This window comes from Leucoraja erinacea, chromosome 2 (assembly GCF_028641065.1).
Source record: "Leucoraja erinacea ecotype New England chromosome 2, Leri_hhj_1, whole genome shotgun sequence".
NCBI lineage: Eukaryota > Metazoa > Chordata > Chondrichthyes > Rajiformes > Rajidae > Leucoraja > Leucoraja erinaceus.
Window position 1 is genome coordinate 22897492 of NC_073378.1, and position 17438 is coordinate 22914929.

Genomic DNA, 17438 nt, shown 5'->3' on the forward strand with positions numbered 1-17438 from the left:
GATCCCGTAGGAGCCATATTTTGCGATGGCTTACCTTAAGATACACGATGGCTTTTTTCCCCACTAACTTGTCAGAAGTTACTTGGTAGCCACTAGCAATATGTGTTTATTTTTATCTGAAGATGGATAAGTGGATGTGGGTGGCCGTTTGGCTATTTTCCAATTGGATTCTTGTCCACTCAGCGACGGCATATAGTGCAACACTGACTTCTTTCCAGAGCTCAAGGCACCAGGGGAATCTTCAGCCCAGGTGTTAACAGATGGCCTCCACTACCAGTGATCCAGGCAGCACCTTCAGTCAATGCAACAGACTGAGCGGCAGGAGGCAGTCCGTGTTTTGTGATGCCTCTTCATTAGTATAAGTTTAGCTGATTGGCACGTGCACAAAGGTACAGTAAAAAAGCGTTTTTATTGCCCGCCAACCAGTCAGCGGAAAGATTATACATCATTACAATCCAGCCATCCACAGTGTACAGATAGATGATAATGGGAATAATATTAGTAAATTCAGAATTTGAAAAGGTTTGACTTGCAGTTTAAGCAATCAATATATACTGTCACAAAGAACTGAATGTTATCTCAGGCATGAACCATACACTGGACGTGCAGAGGCACTTTTAAACCAGTTCCCAAGTCTACAGAAAACTGCAGCTTCCTCTGGCTTTTGTAATCTCTAGTCCCTGAAAGCTAGTCCCTCACTGGCCTTCTCTTTCGAGGAAGAGCGATTTTTGTTTAGAGGTTCTGGGGCCTTGCCAGTGTGGCAACTATTGGGGGATTGTGTTGGGAACACAAGTAGAACTGTGGACCAGCAGCATAGCCCAGTCATGATTGTTTCAGGAATATGGTGGAAAATGTCTTCCTTATTCTGCACTAGCTAAACGGATATCAAGGCCCATGGATTTGTCGGGTTACAGAAAATAATATTTTATATTTCACTTCAGCATAATGTTTTGAATTATTAATGTGTTATAAGACAAAGAAATATTAGTGGATCATCGGTCTCCTCACTTGTTTCACCATTTAATTAGATTGTGACTGATCTTTTTACCTTGGCTTACCTTCCAGTTACTTTCCCAGAATTCCCTAATATCCCCAAAATGTATGTAATGCTTTAAAAAATAAATTGTTTTCTTTACTTCCATTGTGTTACTTCTCAAAGTCTGTGGATGTCAGTGGCATTTAAACACTATCAGAAGTTGCTTTCAGAATTGCATTCAGCAAGACTAGGAGTAGGGGGCAGTGGTTGGTTAGATTGTCAGAGGTGCCTCAAAGATGAAGCTTCCTATTTGCCCTACTGGAAGCTTGGACACTGCTCCAACCACATTGCTAGATTGGGATTCTTTGGGCCAGATAGATGGATATATAAGGTTGGATACATTATTCCAGTAAAATGTTTTAATTGTATATTGATAAAGAATACATGGGTATCTCATCTATTCTGTTTAAAATTAAATTGTAATGCCTACTAGATCATGTTTTTACCTGATTTTGTAATATATTTGTTATTGCAAAACAGATTGTGCTTGACATTTATATTCAATTTCAAAAACTACATGAGTTTTCTCAAATTGGTTGGTGTCTTCATATGTTTGACATTTATCCTGCTTAATTAGAAGAGTACTTTAGGGGATGTTAAAGGATTACATTTGGTGGGATTGTTTTCAATGCACATCTATTCCTACAGGAGCCTCACCTGGGTGACGAAGGCATGATGGGTGTTGGACTTTCAGAAAATCAATTGAAATTGCTGCAGAGATTTAATCCATCTAGTATAATTGTAAAGGACACCATTGTTTCCTCGGCAGATCTGGATTTCGGTCAGACGACTCGTTTAATTAACTTGGCCAATAAGGACACAATAGGCTTTTTTATCGCAAAATTTATTAAGATGCAAGATGCCCAGCAGTTGTAGAGATGAGTAACTCAGCAGGTCAAGAAGTATTTCTGGATAGCATGGCCAGGCAGCAATTCAGGTAAATTGGTTTTGAGGATTGTTGGAGACGGGAGAAGGGGTTGTTGTCGGGCAGAGGACAACTCACTGGAGAAAATTTGATTATTTGGAGGAATGTTGGGGAAGGGGTACTCACCAGGCAGCAAGGACTCCTTGCCAGAGAAAAGCTGAAGGAAGGTCCCAACCCAAAATGTCACCTATCCATGCTATCCAGTGATGCTTTCTGACCCGCTGAGTTACTCCAGCGTAGTGTGTCTTTTCATGCCTAACAGTTTACTGGAATAAAATACACAACTGCACCCGAAATAAAAGAAAATATTTAAAGGGGAGATTATTTTGTAATAATGCAAACTAATTATTTATGTTTTGGGTGTGTTCATTGTAATAATTCATTTTCCCCATATGTTTTTTTATAAACTGATTAACTAAAGTTCAACTGACAGCATCGTCAGAGCATTATTCCTATGACAGGTAACCAAAGGCATAGTTGCTATGGTAGCAATAGATTATGCCAGCTGTTCCATGAGATCGTATACCACGTGCTGACAAAGGTCATTAGAGGCTTTTGTATTTGATTTAGAATCCAGATTACACCATTTGCTTTAAACCTCTTTCTCCGATTTTTATGTTTTGTACTTGAAAACAAATGTTTATCATGCAGTTCGCATGAAATTTAATATTGAATAAGTGCGAGGTACATATGTCCTTTTTTTGTTTATGTTTAAAGATAACATTAATATTTTAGTAATATTTTGAAAGTGAAATGGGTACACTTTAGATTTTCACTTTACGCTCACCTTAAATCTTGGATTTAAATGTCTTATATAATACTTTTCTCTGGAAGGACTAAATAACCTGTGATAATAGATACCTCCCTACACTTTCTTCAGACACAGTCTCAGAGGCATCATTCATCAAATCTCCACTGTTTATACATGCACCTACCTCTTGCTCAACCTCTTGCTTGGTGCCACAGTCTACCTCTTCTTCCCAACCAAATTCACTCAGCTATTTTGCAACCAAACTGCTTTCTGCCTAGTCTAATCACTAAAAGGACCATGACTCTTGAGTTTCTCTAACTGGATCTGTATTTTTGTTTCTTTAGATTGGTTAGGTATATCCTCTTTGCCAATAGATCATATCTCTGCCATTTCTAAGATCACAACTACAACCTCCTCCTCCACCACCACCAATTCCCAAAGCTTCAGACATATGTTACTGGCAACTAGCTTGTCTTTGTAAAAGCAAAACTGTCAATGCTAGAATCTGATTAGAAATGCTGGAAAGAACTCAGTGTCAAGCCTGTTCTGAGGAAACGTGGCCGTCTATCCACCGTTTTTTGGTGCTTGCCAAGCCTAAATGTTACCTAGCTTCTCTTTCCAAAGATGCTGCTTGACTGACTGAGTTTTTTTCAGCATTTCTGTTTCAGCTCACCTTTTCCAATGGTCCAAAGACATAATTTCTATGCTGGCTCCTGATGACATTTCTGATTATGTTTATACTACTCCTTTTCTTACTCCATTTCTACTCTCCTGAACACAACAACAGATGTTTTTATCCATTTACAGTGCCTTAATGTTGTTTATTCATTCTTTATCTCTCCAGTATTTCAGGCTTTAGCCATGTGACATCAAACTGCTATTTTTACACCAGCACCCGCTATTTGTCACTCCATTCTTCTGCTAAAAAGCTGTACAGCCAAAAGGCCGCACCAAACGTCAACTACCCATTTACGTTAATCAATCTTTAAATTCTCCCCACATTCTCATTTACCCCTCACCTACACACACAGGGTAATTGGCATTGCCCAATTAACCAGCCAATCTGCACACCTTTGGGGTGTGGGAGGTAGACCATGTGGTCATGGAGAAGGTGCAAACTCCTCAAAAACAGCACCTAAGGTCATGATTGAACCTAAGTCTCTGGCGTGGTGAGGCAGACATTTCATTAGCTGCACCATTGTGCTGCCTTATTTATTTTTAAGATTTGGATACTTTCTGTAGTGTAGATAAATAAAATTGGAAAAGACATGCAAGAACAGATTAAAAATAATGTATGTAAAGATCAGTCATACTGTGAAGACAGTGTTGATTATGATTTAGTAATCATAATTAATTACATTTTCAGTGTTTTAAGATGCAGCCTAATTTCTAGATTTTATTTTATTTTAGATCTTGTTTCCAAATTCCAGAATTGAATTGGGGGGAATTGGCATTAGCCAAGTATATGACATCATAAGAAATAGAAATGGTAGTAGCCACTAGGGCATTTACAGCCTATCCATCATTCAATAAGATCATGGCTGAACCAGAGTTTCATCCATTTTCTCACCCGATCACAAACCTGAAAGTCCTGGGTGTCCAAAAGTCGAACGTCCTCAGCTTTGAATTTATTTAACTGAGCATTCAAAGTCCCAATATAACATTCACAGTCCCAATATAACAAATTCAGAAGTTTTACAAATCCAGTGTATATAGGAATGTAATTTCAATGTCATCTAAATGACTGAAAGGGCTCCTAGTTCTGGATGCTCCACAAAGAGGAAACAGACCCGTCAGCCCTTCAGTGCAGTTTATATATCTCAGTGAAAATGTTTCTCATTCTTCATAACTTTTCAGTAAAGGCCAAACTTCCTAAATATTTCTCCATAAGACAGTTCTCTTTCCAGCAATCATACAAAATACATATAACACAATGATTCAAAAGCTAGTGTGTAAACCAATATTGAACAGTATTCTCTGCCACAGAAGGCAGTGGAGGCCAATTCACAGGATGTTTTCAAGAGAGATATAGCTCTTTGGGCTAACTGAATCAAGGGATATGGGGAGAAAGCAGGAACGAGGTACCCTGTACTGATTTTGGATGATCATATTAAATGGCGGTGCTAGCTCGAAGGGCCAAATAGCCTACATCTGCACCTATTTTCTATGTATTCTAAAATTCTGTATAATCTCAGGATGACGTCCTTATTTTTGTACATCAACTCCCTTGCAAGAAAAAAACACCAATGTACCATTAAATGTACCTGCAGGTTTAGTTTGTGTCTCGTGAACCAGTGCACACAATCTCTTCTAGTGTTACTCCATGTCTAAAAAATGCTGCGTTTCCATTCTTCGCAACTTAACATTTTCTCATCATCTAATCAGTTACTTGGTCTATGACATTTTTCAGATTCTTCGTATTTTCTTTATATCTTACTTTCCTGACAACCTTTGTATCTTTAACAAATTTGAATCTTTTCATTGCCATTTATATAAATGATGAACTTATCAATCCTGATTTAAATGCCTCTTTTTCTTTCTGGATTGGTGCGTTATTTAATGCTTTTGGCACTATGTGCTCCTCTTCATTTCAGTCTCCTTGTCATTACTGCGTTTCCCCTTTAAAGTAAGTTTTATATGTTTTGAGCATTTCCATTACCAGGTTTGTTCACTTAATGGAAAAACCACACCTCAGGAAGTTGGATCTGCAAGCGGTAAAAAAATCAGTCAAAATCTACCCGTTGTTTCAGTCTGACCTCAAACAATATCCACAATGCCCTGTTGGTCACGGAGTCCTGAATGCTTTTCACTTGCACGTCCAGCTGAGGGAGCTCCATTATTGTCTATCAACTAGACTGTTAATCAAACGTTCCTTTCAAATCAATCAAAGTAGTGAAGAAAGCTTGATGCACTAGTATTTAAGACATTCTGAAACAAATCTACTTAAGACATTCTGAAACAAATCTACATGCATTTGAAGCTTGCTGAACTTTAATTTTTTTATATATATTATATATATATATATTAGAACACATGCACATGAACCAAAAAAGAATACTTTTGATCAAAAAATTAAAGTTCATTGTTTCTTTTAAAATTGTACATTTACACAGAATTGACCAACGTATTCTAGTCAGTACAACAAACGCAAAGTTCCATGTAATTTTAATATAGTTGGAAGGTTTTATACAACAAGCATTCAGTCATATGTGTTGTATGGCAGTAAATACACTTTATGCCATTTTAAAGTGCAGGAGCTGTTCAATGTGAATGACATATTAGAACAATGTATAATATCCCAAAACTTTAATTGTCTTGCAATTAACTTTGAGGTGGTTACCCCAGTATAAGAATCACTGTTACGTTTCATTTGAATGTAGGTTTCAGTTGGACATGCAATTTCTCAGCAACATGTTGGCTGCTTTATTGTAAATTGCAAATAGTCTCATCACCTTGTTCTTTTATTTATATTTATCCATTTTTGATATTTGTGCAGTGTTAACTTTAAATATAGTAAACAATGTGGATTTACTTTGTCAATCTATCGAGTTCAATTCCATCAGTGTGTGAGGGTGCTGAAAATAATTGGTTTCGTCCTCTGGAGAAAAGAGAAGAGGACAATCACTGAGCTGGTCCTTGAACTTCATTTACTGCCTCTTAGTGGTTATTTAGCGAGAATTAGGTCTTGCTGCTTTTGGTTATAGATGCTGCTTCCCGGAGAAAAGTGAGGGGAGGGTGAAAAATTTATCAGAAAACAAATAAAAAATTCAAATTGGGCATGATAATTCTACACAAGTTGCAGGACCATAAATTGGCAGTTTTTAATTTACATTTTCTTATCATTCACACATTCAACATTAGCTTTTCACACTTCAGATTTTTTTTATTATTTGACCGGAATGACATTATGGTGAAGAGCTTCAAGCACCATTTCAGTGGCTGGTTAGTTATGTTACCCTGTAATTCCATTTGATGGTCTTTAAAATCATCCTAAATGAGAACATTATCAAATCACTTTTTCCTCTACTATTGCAGTATCATAACATGCGATTTATATTGTAAATGATGATGTTTTCTCTCTCACGTCCTGTAGTTAAGATCCACATTGTTGATTATACAGTTTGATGGTGTACTAACATGTGATCACCGTGGAATAAATTTAACAGCTCAAGTACATTAAGATAATTTTCCAGTTGTTAGGTAATGAAATTATGTAAAATATCATGTTTTCTGTACCTTAATGTCAAGGAGACAGAACAGATGAGAGGGTATAACAATCAGTGTGTTTGCCATAGTGACATTATGCCTGAAAATGAAACGGCACCTCTCAGATCCACTTAATTTTGCATACCTTTCTACACCAAGAGTACATTCACAAAAATGTCCCTATACTGACAATAAAATGTACACTGGCCTTTTCCTTGGACCAGGAAACTCTTGTTCAAAAAATGACGCGTGCTTGGACGCATTTCTTTAAGCTTCAGTACTTCTGGACACTGAGTGTAAAGACTACTACAGAAGCAGCAACAGTAATGAATGAGAAATAAAATAGAAGCTACTGGAAATACAGGCAGCTGATTTGTCATTTAATATCAATAGCTTCATGCAGACCATTTCTTGATCTGATGAATAGTCATTGCCTTGTAACAATCACACTTCTCGACAGCTGCTACCTGATCTGCTTGGTATTTCTGGCATGTTCTGCTTTATTTCAGATATCCAGCATCTGCAGTATTTTGCTTTTATAATGAACAAGACTGGAATGATTCTTGTGTGATTGTTCTTGTTTAATCTTTCCATTTGTAAAGGCACTGACGGATGCTGGGATATGATTCCATGAAAGCCCTCTGATACTTCACTTAATTATCCACTAAAACATAAGAGCTGAAATGATTCTAAGGTGTACCAGTAATCTTGACAAATTTACATTATTTACACACTGACTAAAGGTGCTGTTCATACGCATACTCTTATGTTGTACTTATTACAATTCAGCCCCATTTTTTGCCATTGAAGACTTTGACAATGCAAAATTCAAAACCTCCAAATACCAGATTTCAGGGTCACCTCATTGATCTGCAAGTGTTTATTTTTATGCACATTCTGTCAACATCAACATCCAAAACAAGTAATCTACCAAAAAGGTAGGACATTGGAAAAGTAGGGGAATAGTACTTTTTCCTTAAAAAAAAACCCAACAGATCTGAAATTCAGATGTAGTGCACATTGCTATTTGGAGAATATACATAGTTTGGTATATTGGAGAAGAGAATAAACACCTCACTTGCTAGGACTTTACATTTTTTTTTTATGGTAAAGCAGCAACCCATCTCAGGCAAAGTGATTGGAAGAATGTAGGCATGTATACGTCTTTGTGTCTCTTCATTACATAACAGAAGCAATGCAACATTGTTCCTGTTACTGAAATGGCATTTCTGTTAACGTGGACAGCCAACATTTGTACAGTTAAATAAATAACTATCAAACAGTGCAGCAGAATCCACTACTGTCAACATCTACAAAGGCAATAATAACAGTAATATATACAAATGCTTACAAATTAGATTTCAAAAATAAATTTCACATATGCATATACAGTACAGACAACTTTTCTTTATGGCCATGAAGCAATGTCAAAGCCATTTGGAAAAACAAAATAATTTTACAGGGGAATAAACACAAAACCCTCAAGCAATTCCTAAATCAAAATAAATCATAACATACATAAATAATAGGAATTTGGTGTATAACTTAATCTGTCTAAGATGGCCATTGCCTTACCAGTTCAAACGATTAATTTTACGAAACTCTAAACAATAAGTCTCTCTCTCGTAAAAATGCTTTGTATTTCCCAGCCTCCGATCAATGATATGCAGATACGTGAAGCAAAGTGATCATATTAACTATAAATTTTCTAAAATAGGCCAGTTGTAATTGGCATGATGCAGGAGAGAAAATACATCTAAACAATTCTGAAGCAGATAAAATGGCTAATATTATTTGTGAATTATTTGCAAATGTTACAAGTATAAATAAAATGATACCATACAGTACATAGTACTAGTACTTAAAAAATACTTTCCTTTTAATTATGTCTGATGTGTAAGGCAAGACTAGATTCCCCAAATGCATCCCAACTACAAGTACAAGCCAGAGTGGTCTTTAAACTTGAACTGGTTTCTGCATGCAGAAGTTAAACATTTGAGGATTTACAAAAACACATTGTGCTGATCCAACTCATCCTGAATACTCGGGTATGTTCACTTTTCCTTCCCAACCCCACCCACCCAATCCCCCACATAGATATGTATATATAAAAATGTTGCTTAAGAACATTAACAGTAATTTGATAGTAAAAGTTATTGTTCAGCTGGCAGCCATCTAAACCAAACCATAAACAAGTACAGTACAAGTCTAGAAGATCTGCAATCGTACAATGAGTTTAAGTAAATTATATTGATTGTATTTCCATGCTGGATCAGCAACAACTGTAAGAGCTCTCCAATGTACAATAACTTTTACAGCAAACAAATCAGGTGGTGTATTTTTCCTTTTACACACACACACACACAAACTAATAGAGACAGAGGAGCCTTATAGACAGAGTTAATGGCGAATGTACGCATCCTGATTCCACTCACCGACATCATTTCTTTTTTTGGATGCAACATCCCCATCCCTTTCACAATGTTGATCCTTTGATTTATGGCGACTGCGCTGTTTGTTGCGTTCATTATGGTCCTGTTCTCGCTCTTGTTCCTTTGAACGATGTCGTGATTCTCGATGCCTGTGGCTGCAGTCACCTTGGACTTCTTCTGTATGGTTGTGATCCTGATGTGAGCTATAATGATCGCCGTGACTATCCATACAATCATCCTTTGGTTCTATATACACAGAATCCCTGCTGTCCTCCGTTTCCGAGTCAAATGTTTCCTGCCTCTCCAGGCCCCGACTCGCTGTGCCCCTGTGATTGTGGTGCTTGGCCGAGGAAGAAGTTCGGTGTTGGGGCTTTTTTACTGGCTCCGGTTGCTTCTCTTCCTCCTGGGAAGCAGATCTCTCAGGTCCTGAATGTACACGGTTTTGCTCTCCCTGTTTCTGTTCACCCTGGTTAGTGCCACACCATGCAACAATCCAGTTAGTGAAAATGTATAATTTCAAACACTATCTAGATCTAATTAATTAGCAGGCTCTACACAACCAGTTCTCTCAAACTTAATGGTTTAAAGTTAATACTAATTGTTTTACATTAAGCATCTGGTTACATTCGGTTACTGGAGCAAAGTAATAACTGTCAAGTATCTTAACGTAAAAAAGATCTCAAATGTTGGATTACCTTAATACTGAAACTAGTGTTAATTAAATAAAATTGCTAAAGAAAACAAAATGTTATGGTCTCGTGGGTATTAGCATGAAAATATGACACCTTTTCTTTGCCCACATTAACCAGGTAATGATTACGTTTCAAGTAAGCATGCAGTCTCTGAAGTGTTTATGAATTCTCTTTCGCACTGAAGAAACCATCTTTGAGAATATAGATTAATGGATTTATACCTTAATCACTAAACAATTCCTTGTTAGCATCTTTATTGTGATTAATCAAAACCACCACAAGGGTTAAGTGATTTTCCTCATGCAAAGCTGCTTAAAAAAATACTGTCAAAAGAAACAGCATTTGTCAATAATCTGGTGAGTTCTAACCTGAAGCTGGAAGGTAATTAAATGTCTCCATTTCCAGTGAAATGTGATTGTCACAAATCACTTGGTTTTCTCCATTGTCCTCTATATGCCAGAAATGAAGATTAGGTTGGAGAGAAGCAAGAACTTGTACCTGCAGATTGGAGACTGGTGCTGGGCTTGAAGGAAGAGCTGCGCTGGCCATTGTCCGGCTGAGGAGAGGGTTGGGAGGATTGCTACTCGGAGGGTGGGTAGCTCTCCAGTAAGCTTCTAGGTAGTCAGAGAGGTGCTCACAGGCGTCTTCTAGCTGATTTTCATCAAGGATTACATCAAATAGTTCCTAGGGCAATGCCATAAACTTTAAATTCAAATTTCTTTATACGTTCAGCTTTTAATAGTAAGTTGTGTTCGCATTTCAGCAAAATATTGCAGTATACTTGGACGTATTTGGCATTGTACAATTTACCATTCCCATGTTATTTTATGAACAGATAGACAAAAATGCTGGAGAAATTCAGCAGGTGAGGCAGCATCTATGGAGCGAAGGAAATAGGCAACGTTTCGGGACAAAACCCTTCTTCAAACATTTGTGTTCATCAAATTCCTTCAATTCTTGCTTTATTAAAATTATATTTTAAATTGACTTAAACCTTAAAGCATTCTTGGATTGATCCATAGAAGAACTTCAGTACCCAACCACACATGAAGCCCAGGTGTTGAAAGAATAGAATAGGCCTATCTCCTAGACTTGGAAAGAGGATATAGAATCATATAATGGATCCTTTGACAGATGATGGTGGCGAATGGGTTGATAATGGATGAGATGGTAGATGATACATGGCAAGATGATGAGTGCAGGATTGAGGTGGCAATATCTGAAAATGGTGGACAGAGGATTGATTGGCAGATAAAAACTGCCAAGGCATCAGCAGAAAAGTAGTAGGGAATGTGGAGGCTAACAGAAATTAAGGAAAGCTTAAGACACCAGACAATCTGCTGGAAGAACTCAATAGGTTGAACAGAATCTGTGGGTGGAATGAATTGGCCAACATTTCGGACTGGGACCCAGCATTAGCACACAACCCGGTCTGGATGTAGGGTTTCTGACCCGAAACATCGACCATTCCCTTTCTACCCACAGAGTTTCTGCAGCAGATTGTTTCTCCAGTTTCCAGAATCAGTAGCTTCTTGTATCGTAAAGTTTGATGCAATTAGGATAAAGAAAGAATCTTCCAACAGCCTCCCAGGTAAAGTGGAAATAACATCAAAGTCAGCCCCGAGGCTCCTCTTAAGCCCTCCTTCAGTGCTTGAAGTTTGCGCTAGTAAACCTAGTGCATTTTGGAAGTTTGCCATCACTATGTGCGCAGCAGTCTCCACACTAGCACATCACATAGAAGGATCAACAACAATTTGGGCCTGTGGTTCTCCAGCATCTGTTTGAGCAACTGGGACTTTTATTATAACAGTATGGAGATTTTCCCCAGGGTGGAAATGTCAAAGGCCAGAGGGCATATCTGGTGAGAGGGGCAAAGTTTAAAGGAGATGTTCTTTACACAAAGATTGGTGTAATGGTGGAACGTGCTGCCCGAGGTGGTGGTGCAGACAAATATGGCTCTTTAGTTGGAAGTCATTTAGATAGGCACATAGATATGTAGAGAACGGAAGGATAAACCATTAGCAGGCAGAGGACGTTAATTTATCTTGGCATCATGTTTGGCAGAGACATTGTAGGCCGAATGGTCTGTTCCTGTGTTGCACTGTTCTATGAGATTAATTCCTTCCTCAGTAACTGATTTGTTCTGCATCCAGACTCACATCTGAGCTGAGAATTCAGTGATGGTTCGGGAAATGATCATCTCTTGTTTCCAAATACACGCAATTGATAGTTAAGATGGTCATCAATCGCCTTTGCAGGCAAAACAAGGTCATTGCTCACATCGGGAAACACATTTTTCAGTGTAACAAGCGAGCTCAGCTCCATGAGATCAGAAATTGGAGCGAATAGATTACCATGCCTATTTACCAGTAGAACTGTATGCAAATATCCTGTAGTTCATCTCATTAATTTTTTAAGACCTTTTTGTGCTGCAATGAAACCCAATTTTTGTGGCAAAAATGTGTGATCGCTGCCACATTGTGCAAATGACTGAAAACTAATTTCTTCACATTGAGATGTTGATTTGATTCACTGTCTAAGGCATTCAGCAATGTAGACAGAGGACAGGCCAGACACCAATTTTCAAGACAGTAAAAACAATCAATTGGCTTTCAAGGATTAAGTGGAATAAATTTCAATAAGTAATTGAATGAGAAAGAAAAAAGATTAAAAGTACTCACTGGAGGACACTGAGCCAGTTTGTCTGCTGCTACCATCTGGACATTCAGGTGTTTAGCCTGGGATTTTCCTCTTGATTTTATTAATCGTTGCAATACCTGCATGCAAGATAAAATGGAAAGATTAGGAAGTTAGTACATAGATAATAGTTTGACAACCTTTCGCAAATAACTGTCCTAACTGATGTAAAGGTCCCTTTATTCAAATAAAATGGCAAGAATAAAGCAATTAAAATCAATGTTGTAGGAGTGAATTGCACCAATTTTTCATCCTCAGTTAAAGAAAGAGTGGTTTTTGGACACATCCCATGCTATCTGGACAAGCTATGATTCAGCTAAATTCACGTATTGGGCAAAATCAAGCATTTTTGATTGCTCCAAATTAAGAAGAAAACGCACAATGCTGAGGGCTTTATAAATGCAAATCATTGGAATTTGCTTTGTTGTGCAGTAATGTTCACTTCAAAAGGAAAGAAGAATTCACCGAACAGAACGTTGCTGATGTTCCTTTCATTAAACAGTAGCATTGGGTTATTCAACCCCTTCAGCCTTACCTGCCTTTTATTAAGGTCACGGCTGCTCCAGCCTTGACCTCCACACCACTTTCCTCCTTTCTTACCGTACCTTTGAATCGTTTGTAGTCTATTTGTCTGTCAATAACTGTTTTAAATATCCACCTATGTTTCCACAGTCATCAAACCTTTAACCCTTAGGCTCAGTCCACAATGCCACTTACTGGGACACCTAATCTGAACCTTCGCGAGAGTTATATACAGTGCCCTCCATAATGACTCCTGAAGAGTAGTTCTGATCTGTCGGACAGGATTTTGGCGATTTTTCTTTATTATAGAGAGAATTCTTCTGTTATCAGCTGTCGAGGTCTTCTTGGCCTGCCAGTCCCTTTGCGATTAGTAAGCTCACCAACGTTCTCTTTCTTCTTAATGATGTTCCAAACAGTTGATTTTGGTAAGCCTAAGGTTGGCTGATGTCTCTAACAATTTTATTCTTGTTTCTCAGTCTCATAATGGCTTATTTGACTTTCATTGGCGCAACTTTGGTCCTCATGTTGATAAACAGCAATAAATGTTTCTAAAGGTGATGGAAAGACTAGGTGCTGATAACTCCCTTATACCTGCATTAAGGAGGCAATTAAACACACCTGAGCAATTACAAACACCTGTGAAGCCATACATAGTCCCCCCCCATTTCAGGGCACCATAATGTTTGGGGCACATGGCTTCACAGGCGTTTGCTCAGGTGTGTTTAATTGCCTCTTTAATGCTGATGTAATTTCTACATGGTGAAACCAAAATGTATAAAAATGCCCTTTAATAAAATCTAACAATGTGCACTTTAACCATCTGATTTTTTTCTTTTATTAATCTTAATTTGCAGAGTACAGAGGCAAATAAATAAATGATGGGTCTTTGTCCCAAACATTATGTGGAGCACTGTGCCCCACACATAGGGTGGGTGGCACAGTGGTGCAATGGTAGAGCTACTGCCTTACAGCACCAGAGACCTGGATTCGATCCTGACTAAGGGTCCTGTCTGTACAGAGGTTGCACATTCTCCCTGTGATCGTGTGGGCTTTCTCGGGGTGCTCCAGTTTCCCCCCACATCTCAAAGACGTGCAGGTTTGTAACTTAATTGACTTCTGTAAATTGTAAAATGGTGGAGAGTGCGAATGTACGGGGTGATCGCAGGGTGGCGTGGACTCGGTGGGCTGAAGGGCCTGTTTCAATAGACAATAGGTGCAGGAGTAGGCCATTCAGCCCTTCGAGCCAGCAACGCCATTCAATGGCTGATCATCCCCAATCAGTACCATGTTCCTGCCTTCTCCCCATTCCCCTGACTTTGCTATCCTTAAGAGCCCTATCTAGCCCTATCGGCCTCACCGTGGCAGAGAATTCCATAGACTCACAACTCTGTGAGAAAAGTATTTCCTCATCTCCGTTCTAAATGGCTTATTATTCTTAAGGGGTTTCCACACTGCATTTCTAAAGTCTAAATTTGCATACAAGCACTTTTACAAGTACTCCCTACTTTGTTTTAGTGAGTTTAAAGCCTGGAGATGGTAGTATACACTGAAAACTATTCAGCAGCCAGTAAATATTGGAGTCTTAAGGCAAATGTTTGTACTCAGAGGTCTTTTAAAAGAAAAATCTATTATTTTTGCAGTTAATAAACCTTGCAAGATTATGACCACAGTATAAAGGGATAGTTGCATTAACACACGAGTAAAATCCAACAGCATGCGTCCATTTACCTTCGGAGATGAAATTTTTACATAGACTATAACAGGAGCCAAAGAGGTTTTGCCCAACTGAGCTGGATGGTTGATCGTATCTGCATCTAGAACTACTAATTGCAGTGTTCTTGCCAATTCAAAAATCCGTTCTATTTCACATTGGACTTCAGCTGCAGATGAAGAAGCAAGAACATGTCAAAGAACGCAGAACAAAAAACAATAATTCACCTTACCTTTTAAAGTGTGATTTATCGAAGAATATTCTCACTAGCTCCCTACTTATAACTACCACAACCCAACCCACGGTGATTATTTTCCAGGATGAAGGATCGAACGTCAAGGGTCGACAATATTTAACTGTTATATGCACCAGCAAGAAAACAACTCCTCCCCCTTCTGTCGTCGGGTAGACCGAGACCGACTCCCCTCCCCTCTTCCTTCCCCAATCATTGCACTCCAATCCTTTCCACTCATCACTTTAATTTCACGTTTCATGTATTTTGTGTTTTTATGACTGTTGGCAGATCAATTTCCCTCCTAGGATAAATAAAGTTCTATCGTATTGCAACAATGACATTCTCACTTGCTGCAGTTTTACTGGCCCGTTATTCATAATAACACAAATCAATATACAGTCATCAGTGATACAATAAATTAATAATCAGTAATACTAGGTAAACAGACCATCACAGTGCAAAATCTAAAGTACATAATGCAAACATAAGTGATATCTGAAAGGGTAAGAGGGCTGGAGGAGTTACAAAGATGGTAAGGTGGAGCCTTGCAGGAAATTGAAAGAAGTGTTTTTTTTCCATCTGTGCCTTGTTGGAATAGGAGGACAATGTATATCAGAGAAGAGTGATGGGAGAGTGGTTATGATGCAAATTAGGATACAAGCAGGGGAGCTTTTGATATGTTCGAGTGCGCGGATGGTAGAATGTGAGAGATATCCAGGAGACGAAGGTCACTGGATGATTACAATGATGAAGATGGGGATTCAGCAGTAATAGACGAGGCTGAATTAGCTGTTGTCATAGGATATGGATTCATGCGAGGTATTTCATCGCAAGGCTTTCTCCACAATATGGAAGGATGAAGTGAGTCGAGAAACAGCCAATGGCTCTGGAAACTCCAACACAAATCACAGGGTTGTGGGTGCACGGGATTGGAGGAATCTCTGATCTCAATCGCAAAATAGCAAAAAGAGCATTGAAAGCATACTATTTCTCCACACAACCTAAAGGAGAAATCAGCAAACATGCCTTATCTGGCCTTTCATCAAATTTGAGTGTGGGACCTTGGCAGTCTTTGCCAAGTGAATAGGGTGTAATGTAGAATAAATCAAAATGGATGTTAGTAAACTGAAAGGAAAAGGACTAAAGTTGCTTCTAGGTACAAACTAGGTACAGGTAGTACAATTCAGGGATGGGCATTTGATAAAAATACAATGGATCAAAAGTGCGCAGGGACTAGGTATCCAGACCATCACAGTGCAAATTCTAAAGTACATAATGCAAACATGAGTGATATCTGAAAGGGTAAGAGTTACACAGATGGTGAGATGGGAGTTATTTTCTCACTGACAATAGTCATTTAATGACTTTGATCATAAAGTGGGCATTACATTGGAAAATCCACATATATTCAACCACGCTGAACTATCTGACCACAAAAGTCTTTTAATAGCCCGTTTGTAGAACAGTAATTAAGGTAACAATTACAAAAGCCATCAGTAGCACCAATTTTATTATTGAGTTGAAACTATTAAATGCAGAACATGTTCCGAGTGAAGAACGTAGATTAATAGCCAATGGCAGTGATGCATCTGTTAATTTAAGTTAGGTCTTTATTCTCTGGAGCGCAGAAGGTTAAGGGGGGACCTGATAGAGGTCTGTAAAATGATGAGAGGGATAGACAGAGTTGATGTGGACAAGCTTTTCCCTTTGAGAATAGGGAAGATTCAAACAAGAGGACATGACTTCAGAATTAAGGGACAGAAGTTTAGGGGTAATATGAGGGGGAACTTCTTTACGCAGAGAGTGGTGGCGGTGTGGAATGAGCTCCCAGTGGAAGTGGTGGAGGCAGGTTCATTAGTATCATTTAAAAATAAATTGGATAGGCATATGGATGAGAAGGGAATGGAGGGTTATGGTACGAGTGCAGGCAGGTGGGACTAAGGGGAAAAAAATTTGTTCGGCATGGACTTGTAGGGCCGAGATGGCCTGTTTCCGTGCTGTAATTGTTATATGGTTATATGGTTAATTTACTTGCAAATAATCTGGAAACCTTGACACAACTTTACTGCTCATTATTCTATGTTCGCTATTCTCGGTGAGATGCTAAATGCATTTTGTTGTCTCTGTACTGTACACTGCACAATGACAATAAAGATTGAATCTGAATCTGACAATCCTGATGCTTGGGTTCAATTCCAACCATGGTAACTGTCAAATTTAATTTCAGTTAA

At 38.4% G+C, this 17438-nt stretch overlaps 2 protein-coding genes across 20 annotated transcripts in view; one reads left to right on the forward strand and one right to left on the reverse strand.

Moving 5' to 3' along the window:
* nsun6 (NOP2/Sun RNA methyltransferase 6) overlaps positions 1-7944 on the forward strand; it is a 43713-nt gene extending 35769 nt beyond the window's left edge. For 12 of the 13 annotated variants that reach the window (XM_055652816.1, XM_055652845.1, XM_055652825.1 and 9 more), the window contains one exon: positions 1685-7944. In XM_055652816.1, the coding sequence (XP_055508791.1) occupies positions 1685-1912 (228 nt within the window). In that variant the 3' untranslated portion in view covers positions 1913-7944. Of the gene's footprint in view, positions 1-218; positions 1067-1684 lie in introns of those variants that run through there. The other variant, XM_055652897.1, reaches the window with a different exon arrangement.
* A 141-nt stretch (positions 7945-8085) lies between these two features.
* Positions 8086-17438, reverse strand: part of LOC129707610 (voltage-dependent L-type calcium channel subunit beta-2-like) — a 343156-nt gene continuing 333803 nt past the window's right edge. For all 7 annotated transcript variants that reach the window (XM_055652740.1, XM_055652771.1, XM_055652748.1 and 4 more), the window contains 4 exons: positions 14990-15141; positions 12724-12819; positions 10541-10726; positions 8086-9816 (listed from right to left, as the gene is read on the reverse strand). In XM_055652740.1, coding sequence (XP_055508715.1) covers positions 9319-9816; positions 10541-10726; positions 12724-12819; positions 14990-15141 — 932 coding nt within the window. In that variant the 3' untranslated portion in view covers positions 8086-9318. The remainder of the gene's footprint in view (positions 9817-10540; positions 10727-12723; positions 12820-14989; positions 15142-17438) is intronic.